Source organism: Carettochelys insculpta, chromosome 3, assembly GCF_033958435.1.
Source record: "Carettochelys insculpta isolate YL-2023 chromosome 3, ASM3395843v1, whole genome shotgun sequence".
NCBI classification, from domain to species: domain Eukaryota; kingdom Metazoa; phylum Chordata; order Testudines; family Carettochelyidae; genus Carettochelys; species Carettochelys insculpta.
In genome coordinates this window covers 153,507,767-153,526,084 of record NC_134139.1, presented here as the reverse complement: position 1 = coordinate 153,526,084, position 18,318 = coordinate 153,507,767, and the positions used below count along the sequence as shown (strand labels likewise).

The window sequence follows — 18,318 nt, the reverse complement described above, 5'->3', positions numbered from 1 at the left end:
TAGAGTGCTTGTTAAAATTTTATAATTATAGTTAACTGCAGTTGTAATGTGTGAATGCAGGTTAGATATCAGCTCCCCCTAATATCCAAGCTGTCACAAAGTTGTCATAAAAATTCAAAATCAAGTTTAGAAAAAACAGTGAAGTGGGAAGACTGAAATGATGAAGGCTTTTTTTAGTCTCTGTAAAACTAGTGCATCATTTTTGATACCTTGCACTTTTTAAAATCAGTTTCTAGTATACTTTATTTTGAAAATATTCCTACAGACTGAGAGTGTTGGTTTAGCTCAATGTATTTAGTTTTAAAAAGAGAGATAAAGGGTGACTTGATTACTATCCATGAAAACCTATATGAGAACAAATAGTTAATAAGGCTTCTTCAATCTAACTGAGAAAAGTATAGCACAATTCAGTGTCTAGAACAGTGAAGCCAACTAACTGTTGGAACAATTTATCAAGAATTGCGGTGGATTCTCTTATGATTGGCAATTTTGAAGTCAATAATTGATATTTTCTTAAAATATATGTTGTATGATTTGTTTCAGGGAAGTTCTGTGTTATACAGGAGATCAGACTGGTCACAGTAGTCCCTTCTGTTCTTTGAAAGTATGAATATATGAATTTCTGAGCCTTGTACAGTTTTTCCTCTGCATCTTCAACAAAGAGAATGAATCAGTTGTTTTCTGAGGGACAGGAACACACTCAGAATAAGGTCACTGTGAAGATATGTTAGTTTTTTAGAGCTGAGCAATTTTAATGTTATGTTGTATTTATGCAGTAGGTTTGATGCAAACGTAAGCCACACATTTTAGCTCCAATACAAGATCTGTACAGTCTTTGACATGTTTACGCTATTACGAAGTATTGGAGAATATTCGGCTAGTTGGCTTTTGTCGCACCATTCTTTAGTTTTACCCTAACTGCTCTGATAGTCACCTGCAGCTTATTCATTAAAGTTGAAAATCTAATAAAATTATCCACTTAACTTACTTTCTAGATCAGTGGTTCCCAGCCTTTTCAAGACGGGGACCCACTTGGACAATTTAGGCAGACTTGGTGCCCCAAGGCAATTCTAAAACGGGGTGGAGGTCGGGGGTGGGATCAGTGCCATAACTAGCTAATTTTGCAGCTTAGGCAAGAATATAAAATTGTTCCCCCTCATGTTTATATATTCATAGTAATTATTTCATAGAAAAATGGAAAATACATTAATGATAAAATAATAACATTATTGTTGTTATGGTTATTATTTTATTATAGTTGATCTGAGTTGTGGTAGGGGAAAGATCTTCATCCCCAAACTGCTCGCTTCCACTCCCCCAGCTTAAATCCCACACTCAGAGACTGGAGGGACTAGGGGGAGTCACATTCAGGGGATGGGACACTGGGGGGAGTCACATTCAGGGACCTGGGGGGGTCACACTTGGGCTGGGGTAAGATACAAACAAAAATTGAAAACTGACAAATCAGCTATGTAAAACAGAAGGGGGACAAAAGGTGGGAAGGGAGGGGTGAAAATCACTTACTACAAGAGTCTATTAAGTGGTTTGACTGGGATAACTACAAATATCAAAGGAGGAGAAGCTGTCTGTGTAATACATAATTGCTTCTCTATTGATAAAGAGAGCTCCTGGATGTGGCAGCATTCAGGAGCTGCAAATGTCTCCTTTAAGAGCCACATGCAACTCCCAGCTGCTGGCTGCCCATAACAAATCTAATCATGACCTATGTTTGGGTCCCAACCCATAGGTTGGGAATTCCTGTTGTGGATTTTCTAAGGAGTTCACGTTTTTCCTATCTTCAGATACTTATATTTAATTTTCATAATTGGTATTTTGCAGATTAAAAGCGGACAAATGAATCAACTGCCAAAGTACTTTGATCACTTTCACTCTTCTTTGAAAAAAGGGGAAAGATAGTGACTGCAGTAGTTTCATTTTCCATACTCCCAGTCTCCTCACAATCCTGGGAGAGGCCTGCCTGAGCTGGCAAAATGCTGAATACCCTCAATTTCTGCTGATTTCCATGGGAGGTTAAGATTTCGCTGCATTGGTTTGTGGCCAAATAGTTTCCATCAGTAGAAACCTAATTTCTGCCTGTTTTAATTATAAATCTTGGTTTGCAAACATGTGCTTTTCTTTCTAGAGAGAAAACCAAATAATGTTCATTTGCTAATTGAGGTGTTTCTGCTTTTTTATGTAAGATTACTTTAAAAAATGAGCATGGAAGTACTACATTATCCACTAGAAATAGATGAGAAGACCAATCTTACTCAGAATGGAAGAGCAATACAAAATATTAATGGTTGTTTTGTTCTGTGAGATTAAACTAGAAGCCCCCTGCAGTGGGTATATAGACCAATCACCAAGCAGCCTAGAGGCTTAGGTACTGAAATCAGGCCAGTGGCCCATCTAATCCAGTATCCTCCTCAGTATCCTACATTAGTAGCTTTAGAGACATGCACAAGACCCCAAAATGGATGATTATAAAATAATATGTAAAGAAATGTCCCTTAATAATATTGAGCAGTGGTTGATTTATGCCATGAAGTATGAGAGGTTATACAGTAAACTGTTTCATATCTGGCAGACTCAGGACTCGGAAGCTGCTAGGTATTCAAATATTCTGGATAATAGAGAGATATGGTTAGCAAAGCATAACACTGAAGGGCTACATCTACACTAGCCCCAAACTTCGAAATGGCCACGCAAATGGCCATTTTTAAGTTTACTAATGAAGCACTGAAATGCATATTCAGCGCTTCATTAGCATGCGGGCGGCCGTGGCACTTCGAAATTGACGCGCCTCCTCGCCACGCGGCTCGTCCCGAAGGGGCTCCTTTTCGAAAGGACCCCGCCTTCTTTGAAGTCCCCTTATTCCCATGAGCAGATTTGAGAGTTCTGGATAATAGAGTGCTGTTTATGAAAGGGTTTACTATACGTGTGTAACTGTGGATGTTTTCATTATCCATATAAATGTCTACATTCTTCTTGAATCTTCAGAGTTCAAATTTTTCTGTGTTGTGTTGATGAATCCCGACAAAACTCAATCACTTCAACCGCATGATTGTTTTTGTTCTTTTTCTGAGCCCCATTCACATTGTTGATATATTGATAAGATGGTGGTCAGCATTGAGTAAAATAGCACATATCTATTTGCACCAGAGCCGTACAGAGAGAGACTTTTGTTAGATATGCTAGATGCTGTAAAAATACAGAACAAAAAGACTCACCCACACCAAAGGTCTTACAATCTAAATATAAGACAAGAACATGATGGATGGGGAATATAAGGAAACAGTGAGGCTGTGGCTACACTTGGCCAAACCTTCGAAATGGCCACCCTAATGGCCAAATCGAAGAATATTAATGAGGTGCTGGATTGAATATTCATCGCCTCATTAGCATTCTCACGCTTCTGGCTGCAGCGCTTTGAAAGCACACTTTCGAATGTGTGCGGTTTGGTGCGGCTACACGGGGATTCTTTTCGTAAGGACCTCACACATTTCGAAATCCCCTTTTTCCCCTCAGCTGAGAGGAATAAGGAGATTTCAAAATGTGTGGGGTCCTTTCAAAAAGGACTCCCATGTAGGTATGCCAAACCACACGCATTTGAAAGCGGCGCTTTCAAAGCGCTGCGGCCAGAAGCGTGCGAATGCTAATGAGGCATTGAATAGTCAATTTAGTGCCTCATTAGTATTTTTCGATTTGGCCATTTGCATGTCCTTTTTGAAGGTTTGGCCAAATGTGGCCACAGCCTGAGAAGGTATTGGTCAGCATTTCTGCAGCTTAACTTTTGTCAAGTTTTGCATGGGTATCACAGAAAACAAGTGTTATAAGGGGGATAATAAGGAAGCTTTACACATGTTTACAGGGAGTTCCTTCCCTGTGTGAGGATCCACATGAGGAAAAAAACTCAAAGGTGCTTGTTTAAAAATTTAGCATGTGGGTTACAGTGTGGCATACTAGGCTTTCTGAGGTAGGAATCGACATCTTGCTCGTAAATAAGAGATGCTAGATAGGGTGGGAATTGCCTCAGAAGGGCCTTGAAAGAAAAGATTAGTACCTTGTATTTGATGTTGTAGGGAAGGAGCTTGCCACCTGAAGGGTGCAAAGAGAGGGTTAACAATGGTCAACTGACAAGCTGAAAAAATGAACCATTCTGAAAAGATGTGACAAGTCCAGGTTGTGCCATCCTTTTCTCTGAGAGTTTTAGCTGTATGGGTAGATAGGCAAGGTAATCTCTAAGGCCTGCCTTACAGCTAATACTTAGCCTAGTTTATTGCTTAAAGGTGTGGGAAATTCACCGTCACCCCTAAGAAATAAGAACAGCCATGCTGGGTCAGAGCAAATGTCCATCTTGCCTAGGTACATGTGTCTAAGTTGATCTATGCCTCAGTGTAGAGACTGCTAGGTCAACGGAAGAATTCTTCCATTAGCCTACTGCCTCTCCAAGGGGTAGATTTACTAGAATGACAAAGAAAAAACAAACAAACTTCCATTGTTGTAATAAATGTACTTTGCAGTTCTGCACCCCATAGCTCTTTTTTAGACCTGTTTACTTAAAGTTGATGTCAGTGAGTCTGAGATTTTGGTTATGGCACAAGAAAACAGTTTTGGAGTATATAAACAATGTTGAGCTTTCTCAAACAGATAAATACTCTCAGAACTACGTACTGGGGGACTGGGTGGGGGCACCTGAACTTGGAGGGCAGGCCTGGGACAGGGGAAGGGGGGGCTCAGTCATCTCAGGGGTTGGAGGGCTGCAAGCCATAGTGGCTGTGGGAGCCCCTCCCACGTTGCATGCGGGTTCTTCCTTGGGGCTGAGCTGGGGCTGGGATCATGGAGAGGTAGGGGCATGGGGGGGTGCAGCAGTGTTGGGCTCGGCAGGGGGCAGGACCAGCAACTCAGTGACCTACAGTCGTGTGAGCAGGCACCTGAACTTTGCTTTCAAGTACCCAAATGCACACTCAGCAGGGTAATGTGCCTGGGTGCGACAGCTGTTGTACAGCTCCTGGGAGGGGTTAGGGTGACCTGTATATGGTGGCGTGAGCCAGAGCTACTGGGGTAGGCTGGGTTGCCTACCATGCACAGGGGCATGGTGACATCCCCAAGCACGAGCTCCCGCTGGGGGAATATAGGTCCCTACCTCAAGCCTACAGCAGAGGCTGGAATTGCTGAAGGCCTGTGTAATGTGGGCCTGGCCCGACCAGCACATATAGCTGTTCATGAACTGGCCCCTATGGTCCACTGCAAAGTGCCTTTGCAGTTCACGTATTGGCCAGCACTGTGGTCTGGGTTTTGGATGGCAATGTGGGTGCTACTGATCACACCAAACCAGTGGAAGAAGCCGAGATTGGTGAAACCTATGATGGCCCTATCCAGGTCCCAGATGCACACGAGCCTCTGGAGCAGCATCTGGTTGATTGCTGTCGTGAGATGCAGGGGATGGAAAGTGAGCACTCTCGTGAGTGTGTAATGGAGTGCCTTGGCCCCCTTTTGCCCTCTCCCTCCCCCACGAGGCCACAATTCTGGTAGGGGGCCTGTGTAAGGTTGGGGCATTATGGTCCCCCAGGGCCAGACCTCCCTACCTGCTACACCCTGCCCCCTCACACCCTCAGCCCCTGAAAGTCCCCCTTGCCCAGCAGCCCCTCCCCTGTGGCAGGCCAGCAAGTGGCGTGTCCCTGACCTTGAGGAGGACAGCCCCAGTGGTCATCTTGTCGACCCCAAACTGCTGCCCTATGGAGTGGTAGCTGCCTGGACTGGCAAGCTTTCAGAAGGTGATGGCCATGTACTTCTCCAGGGTCAGGGTGGGCTATGTCCTGGTGTCCTGGCTTCAGAGGATGGGGGCGAGCCAGCTGCAGAGCTCCATGAAGGTGTTTTTCTTCATGCAAAAGTTCTGCAGCCAGCATATGTCATCCCAATCACCCAGGACCAGCAGGTCCCACCAGTCGGATCTGGTAGGGTAGCTCCAGACATGCCAGCTGGCGCGGGGGGAGGAGCGTGCGGCCACATCTGTGGTGGCTTGAGGGACCCAAGGATGGGGCTTGGCCACCAAAACAGGTGGAGGTCAGCCACTAGGAGGATGGTTAGCAGCCCAGCCAGGACATGTAGGTGGCTCTAAGGCTGCTGTGGGTCTATGTCTCTCTGGTCTCTGGACCAGGCACAGGCTCATCTTTGCTGTGATCATCTCGGCAGGCCTCAGTAGCGTGTGCAGGAATGGGGTGTTTGGAAGGGGCCCTTTAAGGGATCGTGTGGCCAGTGCTCCCAGAAGGGCTTGCTGACCATGCAAACCTGTCTGTGGTGTTTCCTGGCCCCTTCTTTCGAAAGAGTGGCTGGGCTGTGTAGTCGTGCTCTTTCAAAAGATCAATCTGCTTTTGTGTGTGGATGCAATCTTTTAAAAGAGGATTTTCTGGAAGATCTCTTCCAGAAACTGTTTCAAAAGATTGTTGTAGTGTAGACAGCCTATGATTTTAGCATTATACATGTCAACTACTCAACTTGAGGGTTTTTTTTTAAGTTCAGGTATCCTATCCCTTTTCTAAAGATGAGCGTGGGAAAATATGTATAATAAAATGTGTAAGCAGAGGAAGGGATATTCTGGCCCTATTGATGTCAGTGAGAGTTTTGCTATTGAGATTAATGGGAGCAGTTTTCACATAAGGAATTTTTGATAGAATCCTTGGGTTTTAAAGGCACTGTGTTAAGATTGACCCACCAAGAATAATTCCCATTTTAAGATATTGCATGTATATTCTTCTGTACTTTTATTGATAATTTTTTGCCCCTGTGGAAGTTAAGGCTGCAACAGTTCAAATTTTACAACTGTGCAACTCTACAGAAGAAAATGTCGGCATTACTACCCTGTAGTTGTGAGAGAGACAGATGGGAAAACCGCTGTCTATATGAACCATCCTTAAGAAAAAGAAAGAATTCAGTATATTGAAATACGTATGAATCCTGTTCTTGTATGCCTGAAATCCAAAGCAGATTAGGAAGATCAAAATCTTTGACAGTACTTCCATTCATTTAGAAGCCTGGATTGTTCATGAGTATGTTGGAGCTAGAATTATTCTTCACTAACATTTTAAAGGTAATAGATTAACAAACATGAGGAAAAGATAGAAAAAATAATTGATGTTTAGCTGTGTGTGTGTGCGCTCATGTTAAAAAGTACCATTTGTTTTTGTCTTTTTTTTTTTTTTTTAGTGTGGCCATTATGTTTGTGATAGATATAATGGAGAATTGGACGACTGATTATTTGATCTATTGAAATGGATTGCATACTAGTAGAGGTAAGAACAAAGATTTTCCTCTTCCAATATTCATTGACCCCTTTTGCAGCCAGTGAGAATTAAAGGTGGAAATGAAACAGAATTTTGTCCCTGAGCACAAAATAGAAAGATTGTAAGTGATATCTGAATTGCAGTCTAATGTAAGGATTTCCATTCTCAATGCTTAATTTTACTGGATTTTTAAATGATCTTCAGATTTTGCATGTATTAACAGAATGAGGCACGGTACGATGGAACTTCAGAGTTTCAAATTCCATAGCTGTGAACTGACTAGTCAACCACACACCTGATTTGGAACTAGAAGTATTCAATCAGGCAACAGCAGAGTCAAAAAGGAAAAAAAAAGTATATGCAGTGTAACTTTAGTTTAGAATATTAGAGGCACACAATAGGTGAGGTAATAATTTTTTTATTGTATCAGTTTCCGTTGGTGGTAGCAGTAAGTGTTTGAACAACACAAGCTTGAAGAAGAGCTCTGTATGGCTTGAACACTTGTCTGCCTCACCCGCAGTAGTTGGTCCAGTAAATGATATATTACCTCACCCACTTTGTCTCTTGATTGCTGTTGCTCATGTGCAGCTAGTTTTCCATGAAGAAGTCTGCTGTTTCTTAGGCAGGAGGTGAGTGTGGAGCTAAAGAAATACCTCTTTCTGGGTACTAATAACTTTCTGTAAGACCCGATATAGACTAGCCTTCTCTGAATGGTTTCATAATACTGCTGCTTGCTCAATTTTAAGTGAGACACAAAATTTTGTTGCTGTTGAAGTCAATGCAAATTTAGGTGTTGATTTCAATGGTATCAAGTTTTGCCTGTGTGCTAAAAAGCACTTGTAGGGTTCTGTTTTCTTTTTACTTCAGTTTTTTTTGGTGCTACATAATATGTCACAAACAGAAATCATAGATATAAACAGACGTTGTTGGAGAAGAAACTCAACCCTACACAATTTGTAACTGGTTTGTAGCTTTTTAAACTACTGTAAGAAGAATGTTGAGGTTCAAGACGCTGTTCTTGCTTGCACTGACATGATTTAAACTGAAGTGGAACATAGTGATTCAGACTGTTTTTAAAACTGATAATCATCATAAAAATGTATTAAGCAAGGGAATGTCAAAATGGCGTCCTGTCTGGTTAGGATTAAACAGGGTCCTAATAATGTTAATTTTGTTTTTGTGGCTGAATAATGGATGTGAAGACTATATATGTGAACAAATATAAAATCATTTTTAAAAAAAGGCTAGGTAGTGGTTTTGCTAGAAGCTCTGAATTTCATGCACAGGACATAGGAACAGTATATGGAACATATTGTGCTTTGGTGAAGCAAAATGTCTTCCCTCTTGTTGGTTTGGAGGTAGTAATTTGCTACTGGCCAACACCTGTATTTAAATTACTACTGCCCAGCCTGCTGCCATTCCACTTGCTGGCTCAGCTGCACTATTCAGGTATATTTTGCAATGGAAAGGTGGAGTTGAATCAAGGAGTGATAGTAGGAACTGCTGGCATTCAGCATCTGCTTGCCCCTAATTTACCCAAACTCAGAGGCAATGTTGAGATGTTCCGACAAAACTTCTGTCGATAGATCGCATCTACACATAAAGGCAGATCGATCTTCTGATGTTGACAACAGGGACCAGGAGCATCTATACCACTTTTCTGTCAACAGTTGCTGTCAACAAAACACATTTTGTTTGTGGATGCTCCACAAATTTTGTCTACAAAACCCCAGAGTTGTCTACAAAACTCACTAGTGTAGACATAGCCAAAGTGTGGAGAGACACTGTAGAAATTTATAAACAACCCCTGTCATATACCAGTTCTGCAAAAGGTGTCTTTTTGCTTCCAGCTCCAATTAAAAAAAAATTGTTTTCTCTGTTTTGTTTCTAGTAACTAAGGTGCTGACAACAATTCTGACTTGTGCAGCTATATGAAAATGAGTGAAGTTCAGGCTATGGTAGAATTCTCCGTGGAGCTCCACAAATTCTACAATGTGGATTTGTTTCAAAGAGGGTAGGTGGTACTTTTTTTTTTTTCAAAATTAAGAGGAAATTGTATTGTAGTGGATGATGGTTACAGAAAAATCTTAATGCTTAATATGCCAGCATATTTATTCTTTTGTAGTATGTGGATTTACTGACATTGTGAATCAAGCTCAACAGAGATGCTTATCTTTGCTATAGTGATGATTCATGTTTCATTGCTAATTCTGTATGGAGACTAGGAAATTAAGTGCTGCTTAGAAAAATATCTGGGAAGGGCAATTACTTCCTTGTTTACATGAAGGTTCAAAAATCTTAGGCATAGAACTTCAGCTAATGTCAAATAGTTAACATGATTGGAGCAGGTTTGAAAGTGCTACAGATTGTGAATGCTGATTTATACTCTTGTTCACGCCCTCCTCTCCACATTTTGATTACTGTAATTTCCCTGGTTTTAACTAATGCAACCTTGTCTTTTTGTGTCCATTTAAAATGCTGCTGCCAAAATCATCTTCCTAGCTTAGTGTGGCAATGCCACATCCTGTGTGAGTCCCCCCACTGGTTCTCCTGTTCTTGTAGTCTTTCATCTCATTACATTGTGCCTGGGCCCTCAATGCAGATATCTCTCTTGCCTTCTTGTCCATTTCTTCTACTAGCACCTGCATAGACTCTTCTACTCCATTCTTTATGCATCAGACTCAGAGAAAGTCACATATTAGTTTAAATACAGTAAACCCTCAAAATGCATGATTTTGAGTTGCGCTTAAGTCGCATTAATGCGAGTTAAGCGCAACTCAAAATCCTGCTCCCACTGGCCCTGGTTCAACCCTGTTGGCCCTGTGTGGCTGCACCTTTGCCCCCACCCCAGCCCCACTCACCACCTGTACACAGTGCCGGCTCACCCACCACCTCTGCACCCGGCTCTGGTTCCAGCTCACCACCCCTCACATGTGGCTCTAGCTCACCACCCCGGCCCCAGTTCAAACCTCCCACTGACTCACCACCTGAGCATGGCACCGGCTGATCTTCCAACCTCATGTATGGCTCTGGCTCAATCCCACACCCTGGTTCATCTCCCGCCCCTGCACGGCTCCAGTTCAACCCTCCTGGCCCTGATTCAAACCCCCGCCAGCTCACCACCCAAGTGTGGCTCCAGCTCAACCCCCCCGTCCACCCCTCTGCCCTGGTTCAAATCCCACTTCATGCAGCTCTGGTTCAACCCCTTCCTCCCTGGTTCAGACCACCCACATGCAGCCCTGGTTCCATCACCCCACCCTGGTTCAGTCCCCCCATAGCCCAGCTCACCACTCGAGCATGGCTCCAGCTCATCATCCCCACATCTGGCTTTGGCTCATACGCCCCTCCCCAGTTCAACTGCCCACCCCACATGCAGCTCTGGCTCATCTCCACCCCCCACCCCCCTACAGCCCTAGCACACTGCAGGCTTAACCCCCAAACCCCTTCTCCCACAGCTGCAACCCACTGCTAGGTTTAACCCTCCCCAATTGCCCCCCCACAATCCCAGGATTTACCTTTCAAAAGGAGCTTCAGGTGCTCCTGCTGCTTTCTCAGCTGCAGAACGTGCGTTCCGTTGGGGAGGAAACGTGCCCCCCCAACTTACGCAAAATTCAGGTTATGTGAGGGTACGTGAGAACACAACCCTCTCGTAAATCGAGGCTCTACTGTGTATCATTACATTGTCATGGGTAAATATTCCAGTTTCACAGGATATGCACAGATATCTGATCCTTTCCATCTCCAGACCCTGAATTGCTGCAATTTTTTCCAACAGCAGGAAGGTGGAAATAGGTATCCTGCTTCTGCTCACCTGTTCAGGTTGAAGGTGACGGTTGGAAGTTAGTGGGCCAGTGCTATCTGAGGAAAAGTAGGAGAGTGATGGGGCAGTGGAGAGTTTCCCTAGGGTAGGGATTAATGATTAGTTTGCACTGATCTCAGCTCTAGTGCAGACACTGCTTCTGCTTCCTGTTCAGTCAGTAGGGAGAAAGGGGACGTGCTGACCTCATGGTGACTAGGACATCCAGGCTGGTTCCTCAGGCCTGGGGGAAGATGCCACAGTGCTGACTGGCAAAGAGGTGCTGAAACAGGAATCCATCTCCCCACAATTATTGTATGTGTTGAAGTTTCATGAATGCTTTTGAAAAGTCGTATGTGTGTATATAAAATACAGCTTTTTTATTTATCATAGTAAAATGTTCATGCAGGAAGCATTACAAAATATCTTTTTCTTGGCGTAATGTCCCTGTTGGTGTTCCACTTCAGGTGTGTGCCCTGTGCCTTTCATCAGAGAATTTTGGTAATGATGCTCATTTGGTCCATGCATGTGACCCACATATCCTAGTGCCCCATGTCAAGGCTATATGGAGCCATGCAGGTGAACTGCTCTCTGTTACTTGCCCACTGCCTTTGAACTGAGATGGAGACTGCAATATGTGTCAGGTCTCCTTTTAGGATTTAGATAGTTTATGATTACCTAACTTTTAGTGTTTCTTTGTCCTCCCCCTCCTCCTCCAACCCTTTAAGCGTCCTTTTATTCTTAGATATAATTAGTAGTTTAGAACATCCCCTTCTTGGAGTTGTCTCTTTTGTTATTGTTTTTTTTTTCCCCAAAGGAATGCCAGGGTCCTTGGTTTTCAAGATGTATATCTCCTGCTGTGAGGCAATTCTAGTCGGTGACAGGCATTCCCAGTGCCTCCACTGTTAGTGATAACCATGTTACTACTAAATTTAAGATCTGTATATCCTTCAAGCTTAGACTTTTAAAAGAAAAGGAGATCAAGTTTAAACGTCCAATGATGGAACAAGCCTTAGATCCAGCTTCAGTTTCAGGGGCAGAAGACACTTGTTCTCTCCCCACCCTACCCCGAACAACGCCCATACATATGTCTTGGTTCTTCTAATGCCTCACAGTATCTCAGTCATTAGAAACGGTTAGAGACTTAGGTAATACTGTGGCACTGGATACTTCTCTGGTACGGAAGTCCTCAGCTACATCTTCCATTAAGCAGTAGGGTGGACATGTAAATCTCCAAGAGGATCTTGGTCATCAACACACAAGAGCTGCAGGGACCTCAGGTCCCAGTGGGAGTTCATTTTAGGCTTTGAGTGGTGCAGGGGCTGCAAAAGCAAAGAAGAAAACAGTCTAAGGCAGATTTATTACTGACTTGAGGTGTTTGGCTCCTGACTGTTAGAAGGATGATTATCTCAGAACAGCACTTGGTACCAATTTCAAGGAAGTGAAGTGGTCCAAAAACCTCTAGACCTCATATGATACTAAGGGACTCAGCCGATACACTCAGAGGCCACGTTCTTGGTGCTGGCTACGTCAGTACTAAAACCATCCTCCATAGGCTCTGTCCTGGGGAAGTCTTTGTTACAGTTGAATCTACAAGAGCTTTGGTACCCTATGGACTTGATAGTCTCTTCAGAGCCAGAATCTACCATATGAATGAGTGATGGGGAGTTGTCAGCATAAGACCATCTCTGTACCGCATAGGAAACCAGGCTTGCCCTAATCTACTTTGCAAATTGAACAGCTGATCTCCAGGAAATGTGGAAGAGGACTTTTCAGATTCTCAGGTCTTGGTGCAGGGTTCCCCTCTCTGTCCTAGAACACTGAATACTTCCTCTGAAACTGATGTTTTACTAGAGATTACACCTCAAAAAGACACCCTCCTGGCTAGAACACAGACAGATTCCTCTACCTGTGCCTTTTCACCTTCTTCAGTGGCCTTGCTGAAACCTATGGGTGTTCTGTCTGCAGCAGTTTGTGACAATATCTTCACGCATATTGGTGGAAACGAAGGTGTTATCTTCAACCTCTTTTGTCACCACCCTTGCCAGAGGAAGAGATTGATGAGGAAGAAGATGCATGGGCACACAAGGAGATATGTCCTCCTCTTTACCTGATGTGTCATGCCTCTACCACCTTTTGTAGTAGATAACTTCAGACAATTTCAGGAAATGATGAAGTGAGTTGCTGAAACACTTCAGATTTCCTTAGAGGATGTTCAGGAGTTCCACGACAGGCTCCACTATAGATGAGAGTTGCTATTTCAGTAAATGAAACTCTTCTGGAGTCCATTAAAATAGTCTGGGAAGCTCCAGGTGTCATATTGTCTACCTGCAAGAGAGTAGATAAAAAGTATTATATTCTTTCTGGGCAATTGGTGTTTCTGTTCTCTCACCCAGCTCTGAACTCTTTAGTGGCAGAGGCTGTTAATGAGAGGGGCAGGCAATGCAGCTGAAAGTCCATCCGATATGGCAAAGACTGTAAGCTCTATTTTTGTGGGGGGAGGGGGATCTTCAAATCCTTCAGCCACATTTGATTTCAGAATAGTAAACCAGGAGGTTCCCATGGCCAAATATGACTTTGTAAATTACAACAGATTGAATTTCTTTACTAAGCATCTGCAAGAGAAATAATATGATCAGTTTAAAAACCACTGTTCAGAAGGGACAACTTCTATTAAAAACACTGCTTCAGGCCTTCTTAGATGTGGCAGATACTGCAGCACAGTCTGTATCTTTTTCTGTGGTCACGAGACGAAAGTGTTGGCTGCAGATATTGGGACTTCTGTGATACGTTGTAAGTACTGTTTGAATATCTCCCCTTTGATAGTTACAAGTTCTTTGGGTACTCTGTGGGTGTTGGTTTACATGAAAGACTTGAGTCATACTGAGATCCCTTTGAATCTATATTCCTGTAAATAGGAGGAGATTTTATAGATTTCATGTGGCATAAAAAGCATGTCACATCCGCATTCAACTTGCTATGCACTCTCTCAACCCCTGGCCAAGCAACTCAAGAAAAAAAAATCTCATGGGTATCGCGCAAACAAGGGCTTTCCAAGGAGATTCCATGCGACAAGGGAAACTGAGGCACAGTGCACAAAAGTGCAAATAACCTAAATCTCCTGATGGAATATCCTTCTGGGTTTTACCCCGCAACCCAGGCCGGTGTCTACGATGGCCAATCCAATAGGGTTATACAGGGTTGTGATGTGGATCTGTGGTTTGGTGTTTTTCCTGAAAGAAGGAGTTAGGCTTTTTCTTAAAGGTGAAACAAAGACTAGTTTATTTGAAGTTGCACAAGGCAAACAAAAAACAGGGCGACTGAGTGATCTTAGCTACAGACTAAATATTTCCCTTACACTACCAGCCTTAGCACAGGGGTTTTTATTTTAAAACTAGAGCCTTCGAACTCTAAACGCTGTGACAAGCAGCACCTTTAACTAAACCCTTTTACTTACTGCACATCCCAGGATTTTCATTGTTGTCTTCTTTGTGTGCTGAAAAGGGAAAGTTGTTAGAATACAGAGCTTTATGATAATATAATATATAGCCCACTGTGGGGTGTTATTCCCACACAACAGGTAGGGGAGAGCTCTTTGGCTCTTGACCCAATTCCCAGAGTTCCCTCCTACGGTTGCTCCAGTTGCTTAACCTCCCTCTCGATATAGGGGAGAGCAGATCTTATGGGGCTGCCTCGTTAGGACAGCTCCCGAGGTATAGTGGAGAGCTCACCTCCTACGATGGATCCAACTATACCTTAATTTGGAGTCCCTCTTTGGGTGACTTCTAGTTTTTGGGTTGCCTCCTTGGACAATTCCCAATTAGAGCTACTTTTTTATGGTACTCCCTTAATCACCCCAAATTAGGGACCACCTCTTACGGTTGATCCTTAGATTTTGGGTCTACCCTTTATAGGTTAAAGTTTAAACAATATATAAGCTCTGTCCCTTTAAGGGTTAGATAAAATATAATTCCTTATTCTAATATGTTGTATGTATTAGCTCTCCGGCTGGTTTTAAATATAGCCCCCTGTGCTTTACACTTGAACTAGAGTGTTTAGGGGGTTACAAAATCTGAGCCGCATTAGTAAGGCCTGGGGCAGTCCCAGCCTATTACTTTTAATATGCTGCTGTTATTTTAAATCTAACAATACTATATATTTAACACATCCAACAACACGCAAATATACAGCAGCAAGCATAAAATAAACACATTAGACCACTCATGACAAATACACTTTGGTTTACCTCTTTCCCAGATCTGTCTCCAGGCGCTGGGCCTGCAATCACTTCTTACAGGAGCTAGGAAGTGATGGCCAGCACTGGCGCGTTTTTACAGCGCCGCGCAAGGCCTGACAGAAGGAGGAGAAAACAAGGAACAGGTGGAGAAAGCACCAACGTGGTTAACAAAAAACCTCCTGTAGAAAAACGGCCTTTAATTCCTGTCACCTGCCACCGGCAATGGTCAATGAGGGGAAGGGCAGGACCGCTGCTGCACTTTGTCCCTGTCACAGGGCTCCCGCTCGTGAGGCGGCTTCACCTGCCGAGACAAACCCTCCGGGTAAAGACACCAGAGCCTTCAAAGATGGTGGCAAGCAGGAGCTCTTCTGCGTCCCTCGATGACTATGGGCACTTAGTCCGAGTTCCTGTAGTCGTCCTCTTTGTGTCTTCGACGTCCCACGGCGGCTGGGGTATGATGATTGACACGACGCTTGTCACCTTCTTTCTTCTAGTGATTTCTTAGCTCTCTAGTGATCAGCTCTCTTCGGCTGCTCCCATGCGACTGTCCAAGTGCAAGTGAAGCAAGCCAGCAAGCAAGCAAGTGAAGTTCAGTGGCCTCTGGCTTCTAACTTTATAGAGCCAGTGAGGACCTGGTTGAAAACCTTGTTGCACTTTGGTTGCCACAGCAACCAAAGAAAGTTCTGTGTTACATATTCATAAGGTATCGAAAACTAACCAATTGATTGTTAAGATTTCAAACTTCAACTTATACATATTAACTATCCCTTATGAATATTAACACCAATGTTATTTTCAACTGTTAGTTTTGTTTACTTCATATTACACAGCCCTTTGTAGTGTTTTTAAAGGGGATTTTTACAATAAATTTTTTTACAAAGCACTTCTATGGGTTTGATAGGGAATAAAGTCATGAATTAAACAACATAGATGTTTAAATGCCCAGTTTCTAAGGCTTTTGGTTAAGATGCGGGGAGAAGCACACAGACACCACAGCCCATGGCCAGGGACATATTAATCACCTCAGGTGAGGATATTTCAACAATGGGCTACATTTACATTTCCTAGCCATCCATGTCCTTAGGCAACAGTTTTGGAGACTTGTTTGGGTGTCTCCAGCCATCCAGTCCATGGGACTTTACAGCTGTAACATTCTGCTTCCCTCCCATACTCTTCATTTTGGTTGCTATTTCCACCACTTTCCACTTATCTAGTGTGCATGTGTGTGTATGACATTGGACACATGGATTTTGGGATCAATAGCCTCTGGTTTTACTATACATTTCAGGGCTCTCTCTGTTCTTCTTTAGGCACTCCTCTCTCAGTCTGTTTAGTAGAACAAGAAGTGACCTCACTATTAATTATTAAGTTTAGGAACAACACAGAAGATGGGGACTTTACTCAAAATGTTTTCTGATTCCTTTAATTAAGGGGGAGTGGAGATCAATTTTAGAACTCGGACTGCTAAGCAGACATGTAAACATAAAATAGCAAATATTGAGAATAAAGGCCCTTGAAGCAATAATTTCATCATTACAGTTAGAACATTGGATCCAAGTCTCAACATACAAGATGCATACTTTCATTTTGCTATTCACCCATCAGAAAGGATGTTTCTTAGTCTCCAAGTCAACAAACACACGCTGCCAATGCAAAGTGTTTTCTTTTGAAAAGATGTGCTCAAAGATTCTGGCAATAATTGCTGCCCACCTGTTGTTTGGGCGTAATTTTGTCATACCTAGATGATTGACTAATAAAGGGCAGATCCTGTTGAGAGGTTTGGAATGAGTAAAAATCATGAGTTCTCTGTTTCGCAGCCTGGGTCTTCAAATCAACCTCAGGAAGTCTATTTTGATCCCACTACAGTGTCTGGATTTCATAGGGACTTCCATGAAGGCATTGACAGGCACAGCATTGCTACCATCCAGCAGATTTCTCACACTGGTGAACCAAATCTCAAGGATTCAGGGCAGATTATAGTAAGAAATTGCCTTCAGGTGCTGGGACATCTTTGTACATGTTTTTTTGTGGTGCATGATGCCTGGGATCTCACAAACTTCAAGACAAACAGTATCCACAAGAGCAGCATCTCCACATAAACCTTTTGGAATTGAGAGCAGTCAGATATGCTTAAATAGACTTTCTACCTCTGATCAGATTGAAGGTCAAAATCAAGAAACAGGGTGCACCCATCACCTGTCCAAGTGGCTACAAGGAGGCAACCGTGTGAGTTGAGCAACCATATAAGTTGGTGGTTGAGAGTCACCCCCAATGTGATCCATTCAAAGTACAACATCGGGAGAGAAGGCTCAGAGGACAGGAAAAACTAGAAACTGTCTCCTGTACCTCATTGCAGATGGAGTACCTTCACAGAGATCTGTGCATGTTCTGTAACAATCCAGACCTCTCTGAAGTTCTCATGTGTTTGTCATCCTCCTGAAGTACACAGGGTCCCTTTTATGGGCTCTTAAATTTCTAGTGCCATTCCAGATCCTCCTTTTAAACTGCTTATAAAAGTGTCTTGTTACTTTCTAAGCCTTTCTTTGTCTTCTTGCAACTGTAGGTGATTGGTCTATGTTAGGAGCTCTTTCTCTGGAACCTCAGTACTTCCCTTGCCATAAAGATAAAGTGATTCACAGAACCAATACTGCCTTCATACTGAAGACTAGCTCCTGGCCGACAAAATAGAGGAACCTTGTCCTTCCATCCTTCTGCCTAGGTTCAGTGCAACTCAAAGAGAAACTGTTGAATACTTTAACAGAGTTTCTAAACTATATATTCACTACATAGAATGTTTTCTTTGTGCTTTTTCCTTTGATGTGGAAGTGAAAGAAGTCTTGAAAATATGCCATTTCCAGACAGAAAGGAAATTGTAATCTCAAAGGCAAAGAAGTCAAAAATGTAAGAGCAAATTCCAAAATTAGAGGTTATTCTTTCAGGACTTGGAAAATTTAATGAACTATGACAGGGTCAGTCTTGTTCCTGGGCCCCAGGCCCTCTGT

At 43.0% G+C, this 18,318-nt stretch overlaps 1 protein-coding gene across 5 annotated transcripts in view; it reads left to right on the top strand.

Moving 5' to 3' along the window:
• FAM135A (family with sequence similarity 135 member A) overlaps nucleotides 1–18,318 on the top strand; it is a 171,100-nt gene that overhangs the window by 22,526 nt on the left and 130,256 nt on the right. For all 5 annotated transcript variants that reach the window (XM_074991080.1, XM_074991081.1, XM_074991078.1 and 2 more), the window contains exons 2-3: nucleotides 7,207–7,292; nucleotides 9,175–9,297. In XM_074991080.1, coding sequence (XP_074847181.1) covers nucleotides 9,215–9,297 — 83 coding nt within the window. In that variant the 5' untranslated portion in view covers nucleotides 7,207–7,292; nucleotides 9,175–9,214. The remainder of the gene's footprint in view (nucleotides 1–7,206; nucleotides 7,293–9,174; nucleotides 9,298–18,318) is intronic.